Genomic DNA, 21,994 nt, shown 5'->3' with positions numbered 1-21,994 from the left:
GGGATTTCTTTGGACTTCACAAGCATGTTCCCCAAGAAACATTAGCAAGGTCCAAAGGATGGCAGAGCCCTAGGAAGTGCTACCTCAGCTTCTCATTGGGAGACTGTTCAGGCCCACACACAGGAGTTTATATTAGGGGAACTTGGGCTACGCTCTGTGGCCCCTCGACCAATGGGCTGCTGAGAATCGGAGTAGGTACTAGAGCTAATATCAGGGAAGTAACGTGGGACAAAAGCCGAGTCCTTTAGCTCCAGGGAGGAAATAGCCCACAGAACATCTCCCAGATTGTCCCTTCTTACCTGGTTGAGTTAGACTCCAATTCACTTGGGGAGCCTGGCACGTAAACCTGAGGCTGCTCAGAGGCGGCAGTGACAGTAACAGTGACCATACAGCTTGAGGGGTTCCTCGCCCTGAAAGAAGTGGAGGGAGCAGCAAGGGTGTCGACACTGAGAGCTGGTGCCTTCCAGGGTCCAGCAGGGTTATCAGGGGCTAATGCTGAGACGGCCACTTCAAAGAGTTTAAAAGAACACTGACGCTTTTTAAACAACCCTTGAAAATCACTCAGCTGTTTGTTCCTTGAGGCTCCTGAGATCAATGGGTAGAAGTACTCATTTTATAGATGAGAAAACCCAGGCTATGTGACCCAGGTTACATTGTAAGTTGGTGGCAAAACCCCAGCCTTCCAGTGTGTGCCCAGAACTATCCCTGCAGCCAAGGGCCTTGGCCCATGACTCACTTGGTTACAGCAGAGCTATGGGGCTAGCAAGGACTTGACAGACACAGCCCCGCTCACCTCCTCAGTGGGTGGGGCAGCCCCTTCCTGGAATGAGCTCCCTGCCCCCAACCTCCAGTGAAGTTTCTGGAGAGCACAAGGCTGAGGGAGGGTAGAGAACAATCATGACAGCACCTGCCCAGCTTCCCAGCCTCATCTTCCCAGACCACGTCACGCTGACCTGATCGCTCTCGTACCTTTGCACGTGACACTACTTTCTCCTCGGGGAAGCCATTCCCAGAGTACCTGCCCTGTCACCCCAGGCTGGGTGAGGTACCCTGCCTCAATGTGCCCAGTCACCCTGTGCCTAGTCCTATGTCACTCTAGGACACAGGAATGCACCATGCAGACTGAAGGAGGTGGACGGGCTGGGAGGGGAGGCCCAATGGGAACGTGGAGAGACAGACGGGGGATAAAGTACAGGACCAGACAGTCAGAAGACGACTGAGTACAAGGGGAAGGAAACAGCATCCACTTCTGACTGAACAGCTATAGCAAGTGTCTGGCATCCTCTGACCCATACACAGCATGATGGTCGAGGGGACAGAAGAGCTGAGGGGGCAAGGAGGCCTGAAGCACAAGGAGAAGCCGGCTTATCAAAACTGGAGGGGCAGCGGATGGGCTTCCCTGGTGGCGCAGTGGTTGAGAGGCCGCCTGCCGATGCAGGGGGCGCGGGTTCGTGCCCCGGTCCGGGAGGATCCCACACGCCGCGGAGCGGCTGGGCCCGTGAGCCATGGCCGCTGAGCCTGCACGTCCGGAGCCTGTGCTCCGCAACGGGAGAGGCCACAGCAGTGAGAGGCCCGCGTACCGCAAAAAAATAAAATAAAAAGAAAAAAAAATGGAGAGGCAGCGGATATAGCACAGTGATTAGCAATACAGGCTCTAGGCTGACTGCCGGGGTTCTAATCCCTGTTAGGCCACTGCCTGGCTGGGTGACTACTGGCCAGCTATTCAACGTCCCTCCGCCTCAGCCTCCCAACCATAGAACAGATATAATAACAGCACCTCTCTCATAGGGTTGGTGTGGGAACTAAATGAGTGAGGACACATAAGGCATGAGAAGGAGGCCTGCACGTTCTCAGCACGCAGCAAATACTAATGGTTCCTTCCGTGGTGTTACTGCTGTGGTATTTGTCTGCTTCCTGAGGGCGTGCTTGGGGGCCTGGCCATCGTGTTCAGTGTGTGTATGGCCGCTACCTACAACTGGTTCATACGAAGTACTTGTATATCGTCTCTGGGTTATTCCCAAACTCATGACCACTTTGGGCAAAGATCTCTGTAGAGCTAAGAGAACACTGAAATGGTACCATACAAGGCACAGCTCAGAAATCTTCCAGCCCCACGAATGGCAAAGCACCCCGTATCCTTCTGCCAAGCCAGGTCTTCACGCTCCTTGTGGCTACCAGATAGCAGGGTTCTCTGGGCGCCTTCTCTCTGGCAGGTTTGGTGTAACAGATTTGGTGCTGTCAGCCTCCCATGGGCTCCTAGCCCACCACACCTGCAGAAGGTAGCTGGCATGCCTGGCGTGTTAGGGTTTGGTCTAGCCTACGGGCCCTGACAAAAGTCAGGTTCAGGCAGCTAGGAGTCCAGCACAGAGTGGCCCTTACCTGCTGGCCTGGTTGTCCACTTCCAGGTGCTGGTCAGGATTCCTGGGGCTGCTCTGCTGCTCGGGGCTGCTGGGGTCTGCCGGCTTATGGGTGGGTGCAGCTGGGTCTCCCCGGTCATCTTGCTGGGCTCCAGGCCTCCCCTGCCAGGCGTCTCCCACCTGGGTGACCACATTCTCCTCCTCAAAATCAGCCGAGGTACTGAGGGAGAATAAGCCTTTGGTTACCGACTACACACCGATATCCCCTCCCGTGGCCATAGCAGGCTCCTCTCCCAGGAGGTGGGGCAGACAGGAGCCCAGCATGGCCCCCACCTCGGGGAGAGCTCGTGTCTTCCTCAGGGGGACCCCAGCGCCGCTGCTCCCCTCCCACCAACAACGGCTGTCCCCACGTGTATTACACGAAGCCTGAGCCCAGATGCATTTGTCACCCCCTCAGTCCAGCAAGCGGGGAGCGCCTTCCCTGCTGTCCTTGGCATCAAGCTCTTTGGGAGCTCTTCCTTCCTTCCTGGCCTCACATCACAGCTACCCCTGCACATACCTGCCATCACCATCCCCACCCTGAGGTGCTTTGGAGGGCCTTGTTCTCAGTGCTGCCGCCTTCTCCACGTCCCGTGGGACGGCGCTGCTGCCTGGTGGCCTCAAGCACCCAAGATGTCATATGCCCACTGGCCGGGGCCAAGACTGAGATTATCGAGAACATGATGAGGATCTAGTTCACCATCACCTCGATCCTGGCCCATCCCGAACTCAACCCTCCTAACAGCATCTTAGGACAAGATCACACCACCAGCCACCTCCAGCCCCGGGGCTCTATTCATGGAAGTGAATCCCCTAGTAGGCAGGCAGGCTCGCTGCCTTCAAGCTGGAATAACAAGGGGAGTGGAGCTCACACCTTTCGGAGGGTACGCTCTCCTCAGATAGTGCCAGCCCCTTACCCCAGAGTGCCCGGACACACCCACCCCACCCTGCCTGGGACATACAGGCTGGAGCTAAAGGCAAACCAAGAAGGCCTTAAGAGTTTGCTTCCCAATTCTGGAAGCCCTGAGCTAGCTTTACCATGGCCTTAATCGGAGTCCTGTATCAACCCATATCCCCTACAGAATTACGGTAACAGAAGTTATCCTCACCAAGTCTGTGAATAAAGCCAAGATTCTCAGCAAAGAGCAATTTGGATGTCCACTGCGACACATGGACAAGTGGATGAATAAGGCTCCTTCACCCTAGGCCTCAGAGCAGACTCACTACAATTCTAGGCGGTATAACCCACCTAACCCATAACAAGGAAATCTTAGTAGAACAGTCACAGGAAGTCTTGCTGAGCAGTGTAGCAACCCAGAGGTCTTCCAGGCCCCTAATGAATTGCCTGGAAGTCAATTAGAGATAGGGAAGGTAATACTTGTGGCTGTGACCAGACCAAAGATCCAGAAACCTAACACAGCCACTGACAATTCTGGACACAATCACACTCTCTACGTGGAAGAACACAGCCCCTTCGACTCTTGTGCTACCTCCATCACACTCCTCCAATGGTTGACAGTTGTCCGCGGTAAACAAATGTGGTTAAAGTTCACCCGTTCCTGATGCAGAGAGAATAGAAACCTGAAAATCCCAGACTTGCAACACAGAGGAAAACAGCAGATGCTTTAGATGTAAAGTCTAATAACACAAATTTAGTGGGAAGAAGGTGAGCTAATCTATCTTATTAAATGAAGTCAGGCCAATACGGCTGGTAAAGGGGACCAGAGGCCAGCTTTCTGAGTGTCCTTAAATAGTTCTGGCGGAAAGAGACAGTCCTCTGGGACTGCTTTATTTGGCTGTAACTTCTTATAAAAGGAGAATCCAACATTTATATAGTACTTTGTGCCAGGAAATGTCCTACATGCAAACGCATTTAACCCTCACAACAACCCTGCGTGGCAGGATCCATTACGGCCACTATTCTACAAGTAAGGAAACTGAAGCACATAGCTGAGCACGACACCCAAAACCACATAGCAAGTAACTGACAGAGCTTAGGTTTGAGCCCAGGCACAGAAGTCCGTGCTCACTATACTATACCACCTCTTCCTGTACCTGTACCGTGATGAAGCAAACCAAGTTAGACTAGGGTAGACTTCCTCAACTTTGGGACAGCTCCACTGCTCTGCAGGAGGTCCCTGCCCACCCCATTCCCCTCCTTCCCCCACCTCTTAGGAACAAGCCCCTTCCCCACGGAGCCCCAGCGCCCAGAGCAGCATCTCCGCCCGAGGTCCCTCGTGGTTGGAGGGTCGAGCCGCCCTCCCCGCGTGTCCACGGCTCCTGGCCCCGGCCAGCTCTGAAGGCCAGCGCCCAGAGACCACCGACACCAGGGCACCCCGCCAAACAGCCCCCTTGGCTCCTTCCGGGCACCGAGCTCCCTTCCTCTCTCCCGCCTCTGCCGGCACTGCGGCGAGGGTGCACACGTGGTCGGGGGGGTGGGGACTGCTTCAGCCCCAGGGCCGGTGGAACCACCCACGTCCTCCAGGCCATCGGGGGAAGGGCAGGGAGAGCCCAGGGTGCCCGAGACGGGCGGCCCGGCCCAATTGTGATCCTCGCGCGCCATCTAGCGGCAGGCGCGGGCACGACCGCGGGAGAAGCGCCGCCGAGGCCGCTCACGCCCATGGTAGCCATTTCGCTGTGTTGACGGTCCCGTTTCCCGACGCACACCGGACCAAGCTCGCGGCTGCAGGAAATGGCGGCGAGCGCAGGCGCACACTCGCTGAACGCAAACGCGCACCCTCCCGGAGCACGCACGCGCAGGCGCACACAGGACGATCTCACGCTGGTCTAGACCCAAAAGCGTGCAGGCATGCGCGAGTCGGGGACGCACGCACAGACGCACACGTTCTGTGACGGCGCGCGTGCGCAGGCGCACACTTCTGTGCCGGTGCGCGTGCACAGGCGTACAGTGTGTGCCGGCGCGCGTGGACAATCACATTGCGTGCTGGCGCGCGTGCGGTGCGTGCCGGCGCTCGTGCGCAGGCGCTCACATTGCGTGCTGGCGCGCGTGCGAAGGCGCACACGTGCGTGCCGGCGCGCGTGCTCAGGCGTACAAGTTCGTGCAGGCGCTCGTGCGCAAGCGCACACGTTCTGTGCCGCCTGCGCAGTTCCATGCAGAGCAGGTGGGGACTCTGTCCACCTTTTTTTCTTCCCATTTCAGAATCTCCTGGCCTCCCGTGACATCGTGACAGCTCTAGGACAGAGTTTGTCAGCCTCACCATTATTGACATTTTGGACTCGATAACTGTGGTGGGAGCTGTCCTCTGCACTGTAGGACGCTGGGCAGCATCCCTGGTCTCCACCCACTATTTGCCAGTAGTACCCTCTTCCCAGTTGTGGCAATCAACAGTGTCTTCAGACATTGCCAAGTGACTCCTGGGGGGTTGGAGGTGGGGGAGATGCCCCTGTTTCAGAACCACTACCCTAGAACAATTGAATCTAAATCTCTCCGTGTGGGTCACAGGATACTTAAAAAAAAAAACAAACCACTTCTCAGGTGATTATCAAGTGCAGCCAGAGTTGTGAAACACTGATCAAGAAAGTTTGTTTTGATTTTGTGAACTTTTAATCAGAGAAAATTAGTTCTAAGCCTGGGCTCTACAGTTAGCCAGATCTGAGCTCTATTCCTAGCTTTGCTCTTCATAGGAGCCCACCGTTTCCTCCACTGTCAAACTGCGTAATAAGAAGCCAGATCCTTCCCCAGGTTTGGGGAATGTTACACGCGATTGTGCAGATGGCATGCTGTACACATTAACCATCTGACAGTTACTGGTTCTGGGTCTTGAGAATAGGCTCCAAAGAACAGAGTTCATAAACTAGCTTTTCAAAGTTTTTCCTGGGGTTTTTCTTAGAACCTCTTCAGTTGCGACTCAGCTCTGCCATTTGGAATCCCTTGACAAGTCAGTTAACATTTCTATGCCTCAGTTTCCCCATCTTATCAATTTCACAGGGTTGCTGGCAAGAGTAAAGCACCTGGCAGAGTGCACTATAGGTGTCAGTTTTTGTTTTCACTCTGTTAATTGTCAGGGCAATTTGAAACAAAAAAGTCACATAATAGGGCCTCATACCTTAGAGATCCATTACCCACCCCACCCCCAGCATCACGGTTTATGTAGGGGTGACAAATGTAAAAACGTAGCTGTAATGTGGTGTGAAATTGCAGACATTCACTCACTTCTTAAACACCTAAATCAGACTGTGTTCCTCTCTGGCTTAAAACTTGAAAGAAGATCCAATCTCCCTCTCATGGCTTTTACCAGGGCACCGTTCCATCTATGGTCCCCCTCACCGGGTAGGCTACTTTATGCTTTGGCATAGCCCCTGCCTACCTTGAGAAACCTCATGTTCCACACTTAGCTACTTACAGTGCCCAGTAAACACCAGGTTATTTGGAGTCCTTTGTACATCCTGTACCCTTTGCTTGGAGAACTCCTATTCACCTTTCAAGATTCAGCTCAAAAGTCACCTCTCCCATGAGGCTGTCCTGGGGCCCCCTTCCCCTGTTCCAGTCTGGACCAGGTTTTGCCCCCATTAGCCCTGTCCGATTTGTCTGTGTACTCGTCTCCAGCACAGAGCAGGTGCCTTCCAAGTAGTTGCTGACTGACAGAGTGGTTGACTTCCTGACTATGGAGGACTTCCTGGCAGAGGCCAGAGGTTTCCAGCTGGGGCTTCCGCCCTCGCCACGTGCCTTGGGCCAGCTCACGGGCCTCACTGGCCTCACCTTCCCAGCCAAAGGCTAATGTACACTGGAGCCGCCTCTCTCCACCGCACGAGCTCAGCACTGTTAGCTGATGCCTTACCCCTTTGGGTCCGTCTCCATGTCCCCCAGGTGTGCCGGGCTGTTGCTCTTCCTGCCAGCCAGGACAGCAGAGGCAGAAGTGGCACCAGAGCTGAAGGAGGAAGCACACAGACCTTCTGAAGCCTCAGACCAAAGGAGACTTGGAGCCCAGGTCTTCCCCTTCCCAGCTGCATTCTCACAGGAAAGGAGGACCTACATCTGGCCGTGACCAGCTTGGAATTCCTGGGGAAGTGTCCTCCTAGTTTGGGGTTCCAGCATCCTTGCATGACCTACACCTCCCGGGGCTCTGTGGGAATCTAGAACGATCGTTCCTTACTAAATGTTGCACACACCCACAGCAAAATGGCCACTTCCCACTGGTGGATTGGGAGAGGAAATAGGGCAGAAGCCTGCAGCCTGGGAATGCACAACCTCCTCCCATTGCACCTTTGCACCTCCCCAGCCACCTCCACACGCTCCCTGGGGCTGAGCCCTCTGCTGCCGGCTGGCTGTCCGTGGGATTCTTCCCACCGACTTCTCCTAGCAGGGTCTCTTCCCAAGCTACACTTCTCAATGCCCTCTTCTCTGCCTCCTCAGCTTGGGTCCCTCTGGGTAGGTGCTGAGTTGTCTGGGTCCCCTGACTTATCACCTGTACCCAGTCCTCCACTGCCCCTGGTGGGTGGGTTCGCCTCCCAGCCTTCTCTGTCCTGCAGTGATCACCTGATGTGAAGATGCCATGGAGCTGAGAGGTTCAAGGGGGACCCTGGGGTGCTGGGCGTGAGGATGAAGCCTAAGGCCATCTGGCAATGGGACTGGTCATTGAGCAGTTGCCCCACCCTTACCTGGTGGCTGCTGGTCCAGGCTTATGAGGCTGTGAGTTGGCACTGGGCACCTCCTGATCATCCAGCAGAGGGGTAAAGACAGCAGGTGAGCACAGCCTGTGGAAGGAGGCCAAGCCCGGTCTTGGTTCAGGACTTTGCGTCTTTATGTCTACACCCCCCGAGAGGGTGGCTTCTGTTCCCAACACATGCTGGGCACTAAGGAGTTCCTCAAGTGGTTGCTTGGAGTACGGTACTCACTCACATCCTACAGCTGACTGACACCAGGACAGCGTGGCCTCGTGTGAAGTGCACACTCCCTGGGGGGGCACATTCCTCTGATTCAAATCACAGCTTTATTAAGCTTCTGGCTATGTGACCTTGGGCACATCAAGTGACCTCTCTGGGCCTCAGTTGGATCATCAGTGAAATGGGGTGACAACTGTGTCTGCCTCACACATTTTCTGAGAAGATTATCACTGGGCCCTGTGGCCATTTGTAGAAGCAGCAACCCTTTGCAGTCCGTCTGTGCCTGTCAACTTGACACAGATTCAGTGGGTGCTGTGTTATGCAGCCTTCCCAGGTATAGGCTGAGTTCCATGTCTCTCTGTGACTCACAGCATGCCGAGCAGTTACCTGTGCGAGCCTGCACCCTCCACTTGAATAGCATGCGTGCTAAGAGTTCCTCGTGTTCGTTTCCACACCCACTTACACCAGTTGCACTTGCAACCATAATCACTGAGTTCAATTATTAAGGAAACTCATAAAAATGAATGGAAAAGGAGAGTGGGTGGTTTTTTTCATGACAAACAACCTTTTCTTTGCAAAGACCATAAAAGCAAGTCTCCTGAAAATCACTGTCTACAGAAGAGACAATGTAAAAGACTGTTAAAAGTCATAAACGTCTAGAAGATATTAAGATAATTTTGCAAGTTAATATGAGCTTTGGCTTCATCTTAAGGAAACAATGCAGAAAGCAAAGACTTCATTTTTGCGAGGGGGTAGAGGCAAGAAGGATGTTCTGGCCCAGTCATGTTGGACCGGAGAATGGAGTCAACCTGCAGGACCGTGCTGGCCGGCACCGTGATGCAGGCCGCGGGTGTTGGGCTCTTCCACAGTCCTCCCCACTAGCGGGAGCTCAGAGAACCGAGGCCCCGGCCCCGTGGCGTTTCCGGGCACCGGCCGAGGCACAGTGGGCAGACGCTGGGGCCTGTCATCCTCTTCCCGTGTTGGCTTGTGCTACCGATTTGGAAGTCGGGCCTTGGGGGTCCAGGCATCAGTTGCAAACTAGTAAAGTTAGTCAGGGCAAGGGGCTCCCGGTGGGCTTGGGCGAGTAGGGGCAGCTGAGAGGGCCAGTTGGGAAAGCGGAGATTCTCTCCTCGGCCAGACTGCTGTAGGGCAGGGGTGCCGGCTGGCAGCGTACCTTGGTGGCTCTCTGTAGACACCGGCTTCACCATTCCTCCCTGGCCATCTGTTCTGAACCATAAGGGCTGTAGCACAGCTTGCAGCTGAACTATCTGTGCCAACATCTGTACACCTAACCTTTGTCCCCAGGGATAAGTCATGCTTGGTTTGGAACCACTTGGGGACAAGTGGGACCTTGCCACTCCGCATATCACCTGAGAAAATGGCCCCTGACTCTACCCAGGTCCAAGAAGTCAGAGCCCAGCTAGACATGCTTGCCTCCTACTTTGTCTCACTGGGGCCACTGCTTTTCCGCTCACTGAACTTGAGAGCAGAGCTGGCCAGAGGAGGAAGGTGGAGGAGGCTCTGGGGCTTCTGGAAGGGATGATGGACCGCCTTCCAGCTTGCCCTCACAGCTCAGCCAAGAAGCAGGAAGGCAGCGATTCATCCATCATTCCCTCCTTCCCCACATGTGCATCCTGCCCGCCCAGGCCCGCCCTCGTGCCTACCTGGGAGGAGCTTGAGAGCCAGTGGAAGAGGGTAGGAGAAGGAGCGAGACTGAAGCAGAGGTAAATCTCAGAAGTGGAAAGTCTGGGGACAAAGGAGGTGCTGGCGGCGGGAGTGCCGGAGATGGGAGAAGCAGTAGACGGGACTATGGGAAATGACCAGTGCCCCGCCCCCAGCAGCCCAAGCAGCTGTGGCGACTTGACCAGGAACAGGAGAGAATCAACAACTTGGGGCCACGGGCCTCCCCCAGGTAGCTCACCCTCCTCTCCCAGAGCTGATGTCTGCTCCAGCCAAGCCTTCAGGTGTGGAGCCCGTGGCTCCGGATCCCACGTTGCCATCACTTGATCTGCTATGGGAAGAGAAACATTTGCTGGCTGATTGGGTTTCCGTTGGATGTAACTCATATGTCCTGAGAGTGGGTGCCTTCAGCGGCCACCCTGCACCGCTCCAACTGAAGCCAAGCTGATATCAGCAATATTTCTGCCTTTTTTCCGAACTTGATGGGCTGGGAGCAAAAGTGGAGCCAAGAAACAGAGCCCAGGGCTGAGACAGGCTCCCCGAACAATCCTGGGTCCCCTTCCCTCATTCCAGTGCTGGGGCTCCACAGGGCCCAGGGCTGCGCACTAAGAAAACAGTGGCCGGCAGACAAGGCTGTGGGCTCTTAGCCATTACTTCCTGTTCAGGAAGTGCCCAACTGTGAGCGACTGGTCACCATCCCCAGGCTCCCCTGGTCTGGCTTGAAGGACAGGTCAGTGGGATGGCTGTGGGGTGGCTGGCGCACAAGCAGCCCCTCTGGACTCAGCATCCCCTGCTATCATTCTGCCTCCTATCCCTGCACCCCCTCTGCGTCTCCCTTCGCCTACAGGCCACCCTGGAAGGCCCTGTTAGATGCTCTGCTGGGGTCCACGAATCCTTTGGTCACTGACTTCCTGAAACCTCCAGCTTGGCGGCCTTGCTGGCCTAGAGTTTTGTCCTCCTCTGCAGCTGGCTCCCTGAGGAATCTTGGCAGGGGCCTGCCCTTCTCCAGGCCTCATGCATTCCTTCATTCATTCTTTCAGCAGATATTCATTGAGGACCTGCACTGCCCCTGACACTGGGGACACAGTGAAGAATGGGACAGTCCTGGTCCCAGCTCCATCCACTGACCTTGGATGGGGGGACCACGTGGGCTCCGTGTCCCTGCACTGAGTTACCTTTCAGAGTCTGCACCAAGGCCCTTGAAGGCCCTTTCACCAGTCAAGTCTCTCTTGGGCTCTCTGGGGTTGGGGGCTTCGTTGTCCTTGGAGCCTGGGGAAGACCTATGGTGGAAAGAAACATAAGTTAACTACCCATCAGCCAACCATACTTAGGTGGGGGCAGTTACCTCATGCCCAAATGCCAGCTTTCTCCAAAGAGCGCAAAGCCTGACATTGCAGGATTGGCTAATTATCAAAATCTACCAACAGCTGCTGTTGACTGAGGGTCAGACCCCATTCTCATGACTCTGAATGCATCAGCTCTCCGCATCAACCCCACAACATGGTCACTGTTCTTATCCATGCCCACTTTCCAGATGAGCAAACTGAGGCACAGAGAGCCTGGAGTGACTTGCCCCGAGTTCCACAAGTAACAAGGGGAAAAGCTGAGATTTGAACCCAAGCACTCTGACTTCAGAGTTCCAGACTATAATCTTCTATGGTGTAAGACTGATCCTAACTCCTGATTCAACCTCCCCCTGTTCTCTCTGAGGTCATCAGGGAGCCTCATGGTGTCAAACCCAACAGAGACACTCCCATCATTCTCACCATTCAGGACCACTGACCCAGTGGGCCACTCCCGCCTTCTCTCCCCCATCCGTCCATCATGACTCTGTGTCACTGGCTTAAATGGTGTTCCTGGCGTCCCTCTCCATCTGCATGCTCTGCCACCTACCTTGGTCACCTCCTCTGCTCCCATGGCGTCAACTGTCGTTCTTCAGCCAATGACGTCTGCCTGTTCCCACCTTTCCTCTGTGCTCCGACCCGTACCCTCACTGCTTCCGGGACTGGCCCTCAGGCACCTCACCCTCAACATGGCCAGAACTGACCACCCTCACCAGCTGCCCTCAGGGGAATGACCAGGCAGCTGCCACCTCCACGATACTATCTGTGCTCAGTTTGCCAGCTCCTCTCTCCTTGAGTCCCTTGACTTTGTACCCCATGTAAATATCGACGTTGAACCCCATTATTTCTGCTCTCATCCCTCTGCACAGAACATGGAAATCTCCTGAGCCCTGATCTCTCTGCCAAAGCTCAACCAGAAACCCTCAAAAGCCTCCTGGTAATTTGCATTTGGATGCCTACAAATAAACTCATCATATAGTCATTTGAAAGTACTAAGTATTTATAGCACCCCTTCCTGCCCCCTCCCCTTAGTTCCCACTACTGTAGTGACTTATGGAGCAAAAAGCGCAGGGAGGGAGTCAGGCAGTGGGGTGGGAGTCATGGATCTGCCTACTCTTGGCCGTGTGGCTTTGAGGAAGTTACTTAAGCATTCATGGTCTCAGTTTCCTCATCTGTAAAATGGGCATAGTGATTGCATCTACATCCTGCATGGGGACACGTGTTAGGCTGTTTGGGACAGGGCAGGGCTTAGTGAATTCTAGCTTTCCCTCTTTCTTCCTTTTCTCCAACATGACTTTCCTGTTGGAAAGTGGGGGAGGGGTGCCCCAGAGGATCTCCAAGGGTTGTTATAGCTTTGTCACTCCCAGACAAAATGCCAGAGGCCTTATGGGTTGTGGAGGCCTTATGGGGCACACAGCACAGACCTTCCTGAGAGACAGCCTGGCTTCCTGCTGCATCTCTCAGGGTCACTTTGCCCCTGTTTCTCAGGGACTGGTCACCTTAGGGAAACCAGTGAAGCAGCTTCCAGTGTTGCCTTATTAAAGACGTTGTCACACTGGGTGATTCTCAATCATTCCAGCAATAAATGCTCCTGCAGTCCTGTTCTGGGCCAGCCAGGCCTTGAGCTCTCCAGGAGCTTGGAGTCCTTGGGGCAGAGCCATCTGTGAGTGGACAACTGTGACTCCGTGTGGAACACTCTCTGGTGGAGGGATGAACACAGCGCTGTGTGAGCTCAGCGCGGAAAGCCCCTCACAGGCGCTGCCTCAGAAAGAAACACAAGCAAAGGAGGTGCTACAAGGGGAGACATCTGAGCTGAGACTGAAAAGTGCAGATGGGAAAGGGCATCCTACAGCCTGCGCAGACGAATGGCGCTGGGGGAGGCTGGTGGGGAGGGCCCAGGGAGGAAGGGTGTACGAGGGGAACCTGGGGAGCGGGTGGATGAGCCCCGCCGGGCAAGGTAGAGAGTTCAGGCTGCGCAGCCTAAAGGGGAGGGGGCATTGCAGGGTTTTTCCCCAGGGACTGGCATAGGACTACTGCTGCCCTTTAGAAATGGCACCCAGGTAGAAATATGAAGGAGATTCTGGGATGGAGCGAGTGATGAAGGAGGCCTGGCCCCAGGGGAAAGGCACTAGGGACAGAAATATCTCTAAAATAGAATGGACAGGACTCAGTGTCCGACTGCGGCGAGGGTGTAGAGAGGGAGGGGCCAGTGAAGACAGTCAACGGCCCCAGAGATCGGAGCTCCCACCGCCCCAAGGATTAGCCTGGGCTTATGCTCTGGCCTCCTTCCCCAGACGCTGGCTTCACAAGGTGGGGTCCCAGTCTGTCGGCTTCACTGCTGTGAGCTGGGTGAGTAACTAAATGATCAGGAGTCAGAGCCCCTCCGGGAACAAGCGGCCCCTCCCTGCTCGCATCTCCCTTTGCCCCCACCCAAGCTTCCCGGGGGCCCAGCTCCCAGCCCCCCGAACCCTGCCTGCATGTTACCTGACTGTCTGCCCCCTACCTTGGGGCAGCGGCTGGGCCTGCCGTGCTCCCTGCTGGTTGTGCCCCCCCGACCCCCTCCCCTGTCCCTTGAACTGTCAAGGCTGACCTAGTGACCCTGCCCTGTTCCTGGTGCCTCCCCCCGCCACAGCTGCTTCAGTGGCTTCATGGGGCTCTGCAAAGCCCAGATCCCCACCCAGCACGGCTGGCTGCTCCCATCCACAGGGCCCAGAGGGTGAACCATCACTTCCAGGGGCTCCTGGCACACACTCAGCATCTCACTTGTGTCTGCATCTGCCCCCCCCCCCCAACAGGCAGACAGTCAGCAACTTCAGCGGGTCCCCAGGGCCGGGTCTGGTCTCCCATGGACCAAGTGCTCGCTCCCCAGGACTTGTGGAGTGAAATGGGATGGGGGCAGAGAACCCAGGTGGCTCATGTCTCTCACCAACCAGCCCCCAGGCCTCATCGCTTGCACCCTGACCCTGCTGCCCCCAACTCTAGAATCGTGTGTAAGGAGCCCAGGCAGCAGCAGGGCCCCTGTACCTCATTTCTTCCAGGTCTGGGGCCACCAGGCGGAGTCCCGCCCCGGGTGTTGTGATCTGCAGGCGGACAGTCTCCTCACCTCTTGCGCTGTGACCAAAGGAGAGCGTCAGAGAGTCGGTGGTAAGAAAGGCCTCCGCTTCTCCATCTGTGCTGGGGATCCAAGGGTGTCCTCTCTGAGGAGCCTCCTGGCTAGTGCAGTGGGACACCCAGACCCATTGCCTTCGCCCCTCCCCCTTGTTTTTTCTCTCTCGTCTCCTCTTTGGGCTGAGCTCGGGCCACTGACCTCCAGGTCCCAGAGGAAAGGCATTGGAGGACCCCCTCACCAGTCTCCCATCCTCGACCCCAGCCCCCTTCAGACCGTGCTGCTGATCAGTTGCAGAGGTGCGCCCTGCCCGTGGCCGCACTGCAGCATCCAAAGTGGCTATCTGTGAGTTCAGGGGCTGACGGGAACGGGTGATGAACAAAATACCCAGGAAACCTACAGACCGAATTTGGAGTGAGAGCCGGTGGAAGGGGCATGTGGGAGACTCAGGGGATGAAGGTCAGAGAGAAGGTGCCGGTGAGCTTGAGACCAGGGAGGATCAGACAGTCTCAGCCCTCAGAGGCTGGTCCGAGGGTGACTGCACACAGCCCTCCAGTTCCAGTGTTTTTGGGCCCCCACTGCAGCTCCTGACGCCCAGCAGGACTGGGCCGTGGTGATGGCTAGAGCTGGAGAGAATCTAGAACTCCCTGGCTTTCTGGGGTTCCCCCTCACTCCAAACCACACCTACCCAGGTCCACATCACAGACACTCACTCTTTCCTTTGGTTGCACCTGGCCACTGGGCTACAGATGGGGGTGAGCCCCAGGTCTGCCTTGGTGAAGCCCCAGCCCAGCAGGGGGCAAGATGAGGGCTGAGTGGCATGGGCTGTGCACCCGAAAAGCTCCACGGAGGAGTAGGCCAGCCCAGGCCAACTGTGGGCACATAAGGGTAGGAGGTGGAGGCTGGCGGGGGACTTAAAAGCAGAGACCAGATTGAGTGCGGCGAAGGGAAGCCACAAGACGGGCTTGAAGTGGGGATTCGGGGTGGGTCTTGAGATGATCAGCCTGGCACGTTAGAAAGGACACTCCGGGGTCCCAAGAGGAGGAGGGGTGGGGGGTACAGGGTGGAGACAGGGACTTGAGTCGTCCGAGTAGTCCCCCTGGAGTTGACCGTGGCATCTGGCTCCAACCTAGACTAGGAGCTCGTGGAGGCCAGGTCGGTGGGATGCTCATCTCTGCCCCTCCTGGACACTGCAGATGACCAGAGGAAATGGAAGGGCTGCCAGAGACAGGGCCTCTCTGCACATGGAAGACCAGCGAGGGCCTGGTGCACGCAGGTAGCTCTGACCTGCGCCTGTCTCCATGATAGCCACGAAGACAGCGTAAAGCCCAGGCTGCTGTCGCTACTCTGTCCCATCTAAAGCACATGGTGCCAGGGAACAAGGACACGTCCCACTTGGGGACGTCACAGGCAAGTAAAGCATACCTTCTCCCTGGCGTTTCTAGCTATGTCAGAGGGGAAATGGGGACCCCAGCTGGCGCCTGTCCCTCAGCACCTTGCTCCTGGGCGATTTCTTCTCAAAGGCCCAGCTCAAATGGTATCTCTTCCAGGGGTCCTGTTACAGGTTGCATTGTGTCCCCGCTAAAAGGTATGCTGAAGTCCTAACCCAGGTATCTGCGTGAACATGACCTTATTTGGAAATAGGGTCTCTGCGGAGGTAATTAGTTAAGATAAGGTTGTACTGCAGTAGGATGCATCCTAATCCAATATGACTGGCGTCCTTACAGAAAGGGGACATTTGAACACAGACACACAGAGGGAAGACAGCCACGTGATGATAGAAGCAGAGGGTGGAGGGATGCACCTACAAGCTAAGAGGCGCCAAGGGTTGACTGCACTACCAGAAGCTGAGAGAAAGGCCTGGAACAGATTCTACCCCAGAGCCTTCGGAGGAGCACACAGTCCTGCCGACACCTTCCTTCATTTAACTTCTGGCCTCTAGAGCTGCGGAAGGACAACTTTCTGTTGTTTAATCCACCCGGTTTCTGGTACCTTGTCACGGAAGCCCCAGCAAATTCATACAGAGTCAGTAGCTCCTTCTCAGGCACCCACAGCGGCATTTCCCTCTGAGACCAGCAGGTGCCGATGTTGGTCTCTCCATTTGTTGAAGGGGCCAGCAAATCAGGAAGCGCCCAACCACGCCAGCACCCAGGCAATGTGCAAAGGGCTTTATGTGTACTATCTCATATGGGATTTGCGACGGCCTCTGGAGGTATGTATCACTGCTCCCTATTTCACACATGAGGACACTGGGGCACAGAGAGGTAAAGTGACTTACTCAAGGTCACACAGCCAGTACAGGGCAATGCCAGGGTTTTGCCTTGTGCCAGAAGCTGTGCTATTACTCACTGCTCCCCAGCCCCTCTGCCAGGCAGCATGTTGGGGCCCAGCCTCCAGGCCCCACCTTGATCAGGTGGGGCAGAGAGCCAAGAAAGCCTGAGCGGCGCTGTGATGGGGCAGCAGCCAGGCCTGGGGCTCTCACACAGGCCAGTTTCGCTGACAGAAGGTATCTGAGTGAGCTCAGTTTGGAAGGTGGGGAAATGAGCTGAACCCAAGAAACCAGCCCCATGGTGCCTGGAGAGAGGTCCATTGCCACAGGTGAGTGGTGGAGCGGGGAGGGGAGGGGGCTGATGGTGGAGACAGGAGCTCAGATTTGTACACTTGGTGCTGAGAAGCCTTTGAGGCACCCAGGCAGGTCAGGGGTCCGGAGGAAGACAGGGCATCCTTGTGCGGCACTCCTTCTGCTCCCCTCTGAAGTCCCTGAAGGGTTTGGTGCCTAGACAGGGGAGCCCCTCCTAGGTGGCTGAGAAGCTGACCTTCAGACCCAAGCCAAGGGGGATGGGGCAGGGACACGCTTGCGGAGGGGCCTGGGGACCAGGCTGTGAAACTCTCCTTTCCTACTTTGCCATAAACCACCCTCCAGAACTGTGAGACAATACATTTCCACTGTCTGAGCCACCAGTTTGGGGGACTTCGTTATGGCAGCCTGAGCAGGACAGACAGCCATCTTGCTATGACAGCAGGTGACGGGTAGTGAACATCCAAAGGAATATTCTGGAATAAATGTTAAAATGCCTCTCAAATGAGAATATAGCACAACCTACTTCCTCCTCCTGTGTTCTTTCAGAAGGCATCTGAAACCAACATTAATCGCTTTCTTTTATTCAAAAGAGAAATTAAGGAGAATTCAGAGCTGTGCATTGTTTTTGCTGAATTGTGTCCCCTCCAAAATTTATATATTTAAGTCCTAATCCCCAGTGCCTCAGAACGTGAGCTTATTTGGAATAAGGTCGTTGCAGATATAATAAAGATGACGTCGTACTTGAGTAGGGTGGTCCCTAATCTAATACGACTAATATCCTCATAAGAAGAGGAGGTCAGAACACAGACACACAGAGGAAGACCTTATAAGAGACGCAGGGAGAAGACAGGCGTCTACACGCCAAGGAGAGAGGTCTTAAGGAGAAACCCTGACAACACCTTGACCTTGGACTTGCAGCCTCCATAACTGGGAGACAATAACTGGGTTATTTGAGTCACCCAGTTTGTGGTACTTTGTTACAGCAGCTCTGGCAAACTAAGCCCCCATGTTCCATCAATCACCATGTCCCATCAATGCTACCTCGCGAAGAGCTCTCAAATTTTCCTACTTGTTCAAAAGTTCTTAGGGTGTCCTGTCTCCCTCCCGGCACAGAAGAGGCGGCCCCGAGGACCGAGGTCACATACAAATGGTTGTGGGGCTTGAGTCGGGGAGGGGCGTGTGGGACATGCAGTGGCAATTCCAAGACCTGTAACAGCCCCAGAGGCAGTGGCACTGTCGGCAGGACTTAGCATGATTCAGCTCAAAGTACAAGGAGGTATTGATTGCCTTTGGCCTGCAGACAAGAGAGAGCCATTATCTGCCCGGAGACTCTGGGGCTCAGAAATCAGGGCAAATCAGAGCCCCACGTGGAGTGAGACTACCCACGCTCAGCCTGTCCCTGCCCTGTCACCCCGCTGCCAGACCCTCCCACCTGATGGCCTCAGAGGCCAGAGCCAGTTCTTGGCACCCACCTGAGAATAGCAGGGCTAGTGCCCTGGCCACAGACCCCCTCACATCCCACAGCTGGTACTTTTCCTCGGGATGCTGTGGCTGCCACTGGACTCAGTGGTGGAAGGGTTAAGTTGACACAGATAAGCACCTAACAGACAAGACCGAAGCACTGTCTCCCAGGAGACCAGGCTGTTTTGCGCCTTTCAACCCCAGGACATCCAGCCAGAGAGGCCCTTACTGGTTTCTGGGCCCCATCCTGTCACTGGGCATACAGGGACACTGACCCTGAGGTCCTGTAGGGAGATGACCTGGCAGTCACCAGCCCTGGGCGGAGATGAGCAATTGATTACCTGCTCGAGCCGGGAGGGGATCGCGCCAGAGCAGGTGGGTCCTGGCTTTTCTTGGAAGGCCCGTCCTCATCCACCACCTCAATCCTTTGGGCAAGAAGAGAAACAGATGCACCGCTATCCTCAGGGCACTCTTGGCCTGCGAAGCTGCCCCGGAGCTTGCAGACCCTGAAGGACATGCTTTCTTTCAGTGGTGTTTATGGCTTAGCAACTCCAGCTTGGGATAAGGGCAGAACACTGGGTTGAATAGCATCCCACCAGAATTCATGTCTTTCTGGAACCTGGGAATGTGATCTTATTTGGAAATAGAGTCTTTGCAATCAATTTGTCATCAAGTTACAATGAGGTCACACTGGGGTAGGGTGAGCCCTAAATCCATGACTGTTGTCCTTATAAGAGGGAAATTTGGACACAGACACACAGAGAAAAGAAGGTCATGTGATGATGGGGGCAGAGATAGGAGTGATGTGTCTACAAGTCAAGGACTGCCGGCAACCGCAGATGCCGAGAGAGAGGCCTGAGATGGCTTCTCCCTCACAGCTCCCAGAAGGAACCAAGCCTGCCTACACATTGATCTCGGACTTGTAGCCTCCAGAACTGGGAGACAATCTGTTCCTGGACCTTGTGCCAGTTCCCGCAAAGTGCCGGTTTCTGGTACTCTGATATCACAGTCCCAGGAACCTCATGCAGCCAGGAGGAGGACAGCATTATCTGTCACTCCCGTCATGCTGCCACCACTCTCTGCCTGGAACACCTGGTATGCCGAGTCCTCCTTGTTTTTCAGTCCTCAGCTCGTCATGGATATCTTCCCTCTCTACCCAGTAGAATACCCCTAAATTTCAACTGGCCAGAAGTTTCTTCCCTCTCCTCCCCAAATACTCCCCTTTCCCAGAAGATGTCCTGTCAACGGATGGTACCATCCCTCCCTCATTCAGCTGGAGTGTCTTGATATCCCGATCATGGCCCATTGAACCCTGTTCACCCTTTAGGGTCCATCTCCAGTGTCATGGTCACTTCCGAGGGCCTGGTCAGGCAGGCGCCCCCAATGACAAGCCTCTGGACTCCAGCCCAATGATCCGTCCCACCAAGGCACTGTCCGGCCCACCCCTGGTAGGGTGGGCAACAGGGCAAAGGGACGACTTTTCTGTAGCCCAGTAGCTACTTTTGCTGCAGAACCCCAGAGGCCTTGGAAACACCTAAAGCTCCATCTTGGGTCGGGGGCCGGGTTCTCTCAGCCAAGCCCCTGCCTACGCAGCGTTGGTTGCCACCCACGTGCTTCCTTGGCTTCCAAACAGAAGCCACCAGCCCCTCACAGCTCCCCCTACTCAGGGACAGTGACCGCATCCCACCCTGTGCCTGCTCTCCCCACACTCCACCCCTGCCAATGGAAGACCTTCCCTTTGCCGACACTTACCTCTTTGCGATGAACGGGGCCTGTGTCTCCTGGGCGAGGCTGCTGGAAGAAGGCAGAGAGGTGACAAGTTGGGCAGAACCCACAGCCAGGTGACATCACTCCCAGCACCTTGCCTACCCTGATGGCGGCAGCCAGACCTCTCAGGTTTCCAGAAAGTAGATCTGAGAGTCCCAGAAGGTCTGGTTAGGAGGGCCCTCTCAACCCGCCCGTCACCAGCCAGAGGAAGACCAGAGCCCTGAAGGGAAAGGAAGTGGCCCAGAGCAGGGAGCGGGTTGGTGTCTGAGCCACAGCTCACCTGGCACTCTTCTTGGCCGCCGACAGGACGTAGGAATGCTCCCGGGGAGCTGTCTTCCTCACCACACTGCTGGCAGCCTCTGACCTGGGGTGGCACAGGGAGGGGGCATCTGATGGCATGAGGAAGGGCTTGCTCTGCCAGCCTAGCCAGGCAGCTACTAGGGAGGCAGGGGGAGCTTTAGGGAGCTGCCCAAGACCCCACACCTAGAGGGCGGCAGAGTGGGCAGTCGATGCCCAGCAGCCTGGCTCTGGAGCTCTCGGCTCTTCCCCGGTACCTCCGAGGCCTGGGGACCCCTGCTACTGTTGACTCTGCCCTTAGGACTGCCTGTCTGCTGGGCCTTCAGTGTGGGGGGCTTTGGTGTGTTTCCTAAGTCACGGAGGGGCCAGCAGATGTTGGGAGTGAGGGCAGGCTGAGCTCGGAGCCGAGCTGCTGCCCAAACATCCAACCCTCACTTTGGGACAAGGGGCGTGGGCACCTCTGGAGCCTGGCCCTGCCCCCAGGCGCATACAGGACGCTTCTACCAGGGCACCACGCACTGCCTATTTTGGTCCAATTTGCTCAGGAACCTTTTTAACAAACTATAGAAATTCCTCATTACCTAGGTTCTGCCCTCTTAGAAGGTTCATAAGAGGGTCCCCTGGGCTGGCCCAGCACTGAGTGGGTAGTTCTGGGGTTCCAGGAGTGCCACCTGTGCTGGCAGCGACCCTCCAGCCAATAGACCAGCACCGATGCTCCGCATGTGGTGCACCAGGCTTCAGAGACCTGAGCCCCGCCCGGCCCACGGGACGCCCAGCAGGCACCGTTACCTCCGTTTCTGCTCATCAGAAGAGAAGGGCACCTCCTCGTCTTCAGCAGCCCCTGACGCTGAGCTGCGCCTGACGTTGTAGGGTGCCCTGCGGGGGTGAAGAAGCTGGCAGTTATGGCCGCTCCTCCCTCTACGTCTGCCCCTGCTCCCTGTCACAGGCCGCCACCCTCAGCGGCTTGGTTGCCCTTGGACTCTGCTCGCGCCGCTTCTTTCTCTTCGAAAGCTACACTTGCTATCTGTCCCTGTTCCAACCCTTACTGTACCCCAGGACCCAGTTCAAGCCTCATCCCTTCTCCAGAAAGATTCCCTAGCTGCTCTGTGTCACTGGATGATGGTGACAAGGGACAAACAATATAAAGACGTGGGGCCCTGGGAATGCGGGCCCTGGGCACACAGGAGAGGGGCTTGGACAGGGGCCACAAGGGGAGCTCCAGAGGGAATCCCAAAGATTTATATCGAAGAAGCAAGCCAGAGTTAGGCACCAAGTGCCCATAGGTGACTGGCTGCCAGGGCCATCAGCATGCTTGGGCTCACCAGGTGCCCGCCCAGTTCGGCCCAGCCCAGGAAACAGCTAGGGCCATGACCCATGACACTTTCCCCAGACCCACTAGCTCCTTCTACAAGCTTCCTACAGCCCCTGCTTTGCTTCAGATCAGAAGTACAATGTGCACACTGTCCAATTTTCTGGAGCTTGTCAACCTCTGGTGGGTTCCAGGCCACAGTGGCAACTG

General features: G+C 55.8%; 1 protein-coding gene across 8 annotated transcripts in view; it reads right to left on the bottom strand.

The window, feature by feature from the left end:
• ZNF185 (zinc finger protein 185 with LIM domain) overlaps positions 1 to 21,994 on the bottom strand; it is a 69,567-nt gene that overhangs the window by 31,567 nt on the left and 16,006 nt on the right. For 3 of the 8 annotated variants that reach the window (XM_027098055.1, XM_027098054.1, XM_027098061.1), the window contains 11 exons: positions 21,265 to 21,351; positions 20,459 to 20,542; positions 20,164 to 20,205; positions 18,753 to 18,836; positions 14,288 to 14,374; positions 11,096 to 11,200; positions 10,162 to 10,251; positions 8,016 to 8,111; positions 7,196 to 7,285; positions 2,380 to 2,577; positions 300 to 410 (listed from right to left, as the gene is read on the bottom strand). In XM_027098055.1, the coding sequence (XP_026953856.1) occupies positions 300 to 410; positions 2,380 to 2,577; positions 7,196 to 7,285; positions 8,016 to 8,111; positions 10,162 to 10,251; positions 11,096 to 11,200; positions 14,288 to 14,374; positions 18,753 to 18,836; positions 20,164 to 20,205; positions 20,459 to 20,542; positions 21,265 to 21,351 (1,074 nt within the window). Of the gene's footprint in view, positions 1 to 299; positions 411 to 2,379; positions 2,578 to 7,195; positions 7,286 to 8,015; positions 8,112 to 10,161; positions 10,252 to 11,095; positions 11,201 to 14,287; positions 14,433 to 18,752; positions 18,837 to 20,163; positions 20,206 to 20,458; positions 20,543 to 21,264; positions 21,352 to 21,994 lie in introns of all 8 variants that reach the window. The other 5 variants (XM_027098060.1, XM_027098057.1, XM_027098056.1 and 2 more) reach the window with 5 other exon arrangements.

Source organism: Aethalodelphis obliquidens, unplaced genomic scaffold (assembly GCF_003676395.1).
Source record: "Aethalodelphis obliquidens isolate GAN/ISIS:26980383/991018 unplaced genomic scaffold, ASM367639v1 scaffold118, whole genome shotgun sequence".
In the NCBI taxonomy this organism is placed as follows: domain Eukaryota; kingdom Metazoa; phylum Chordata; class Mammalia; order Artiodactyla; family Delphinidae; genus Aethalodelphis; species Aethalodelphis obliquidens.
The sequence above is the reverse complement of the archived record's forward strand: the minus strand, read 5'-3'. Positions and strand labels throughout refer to the sequence as shown.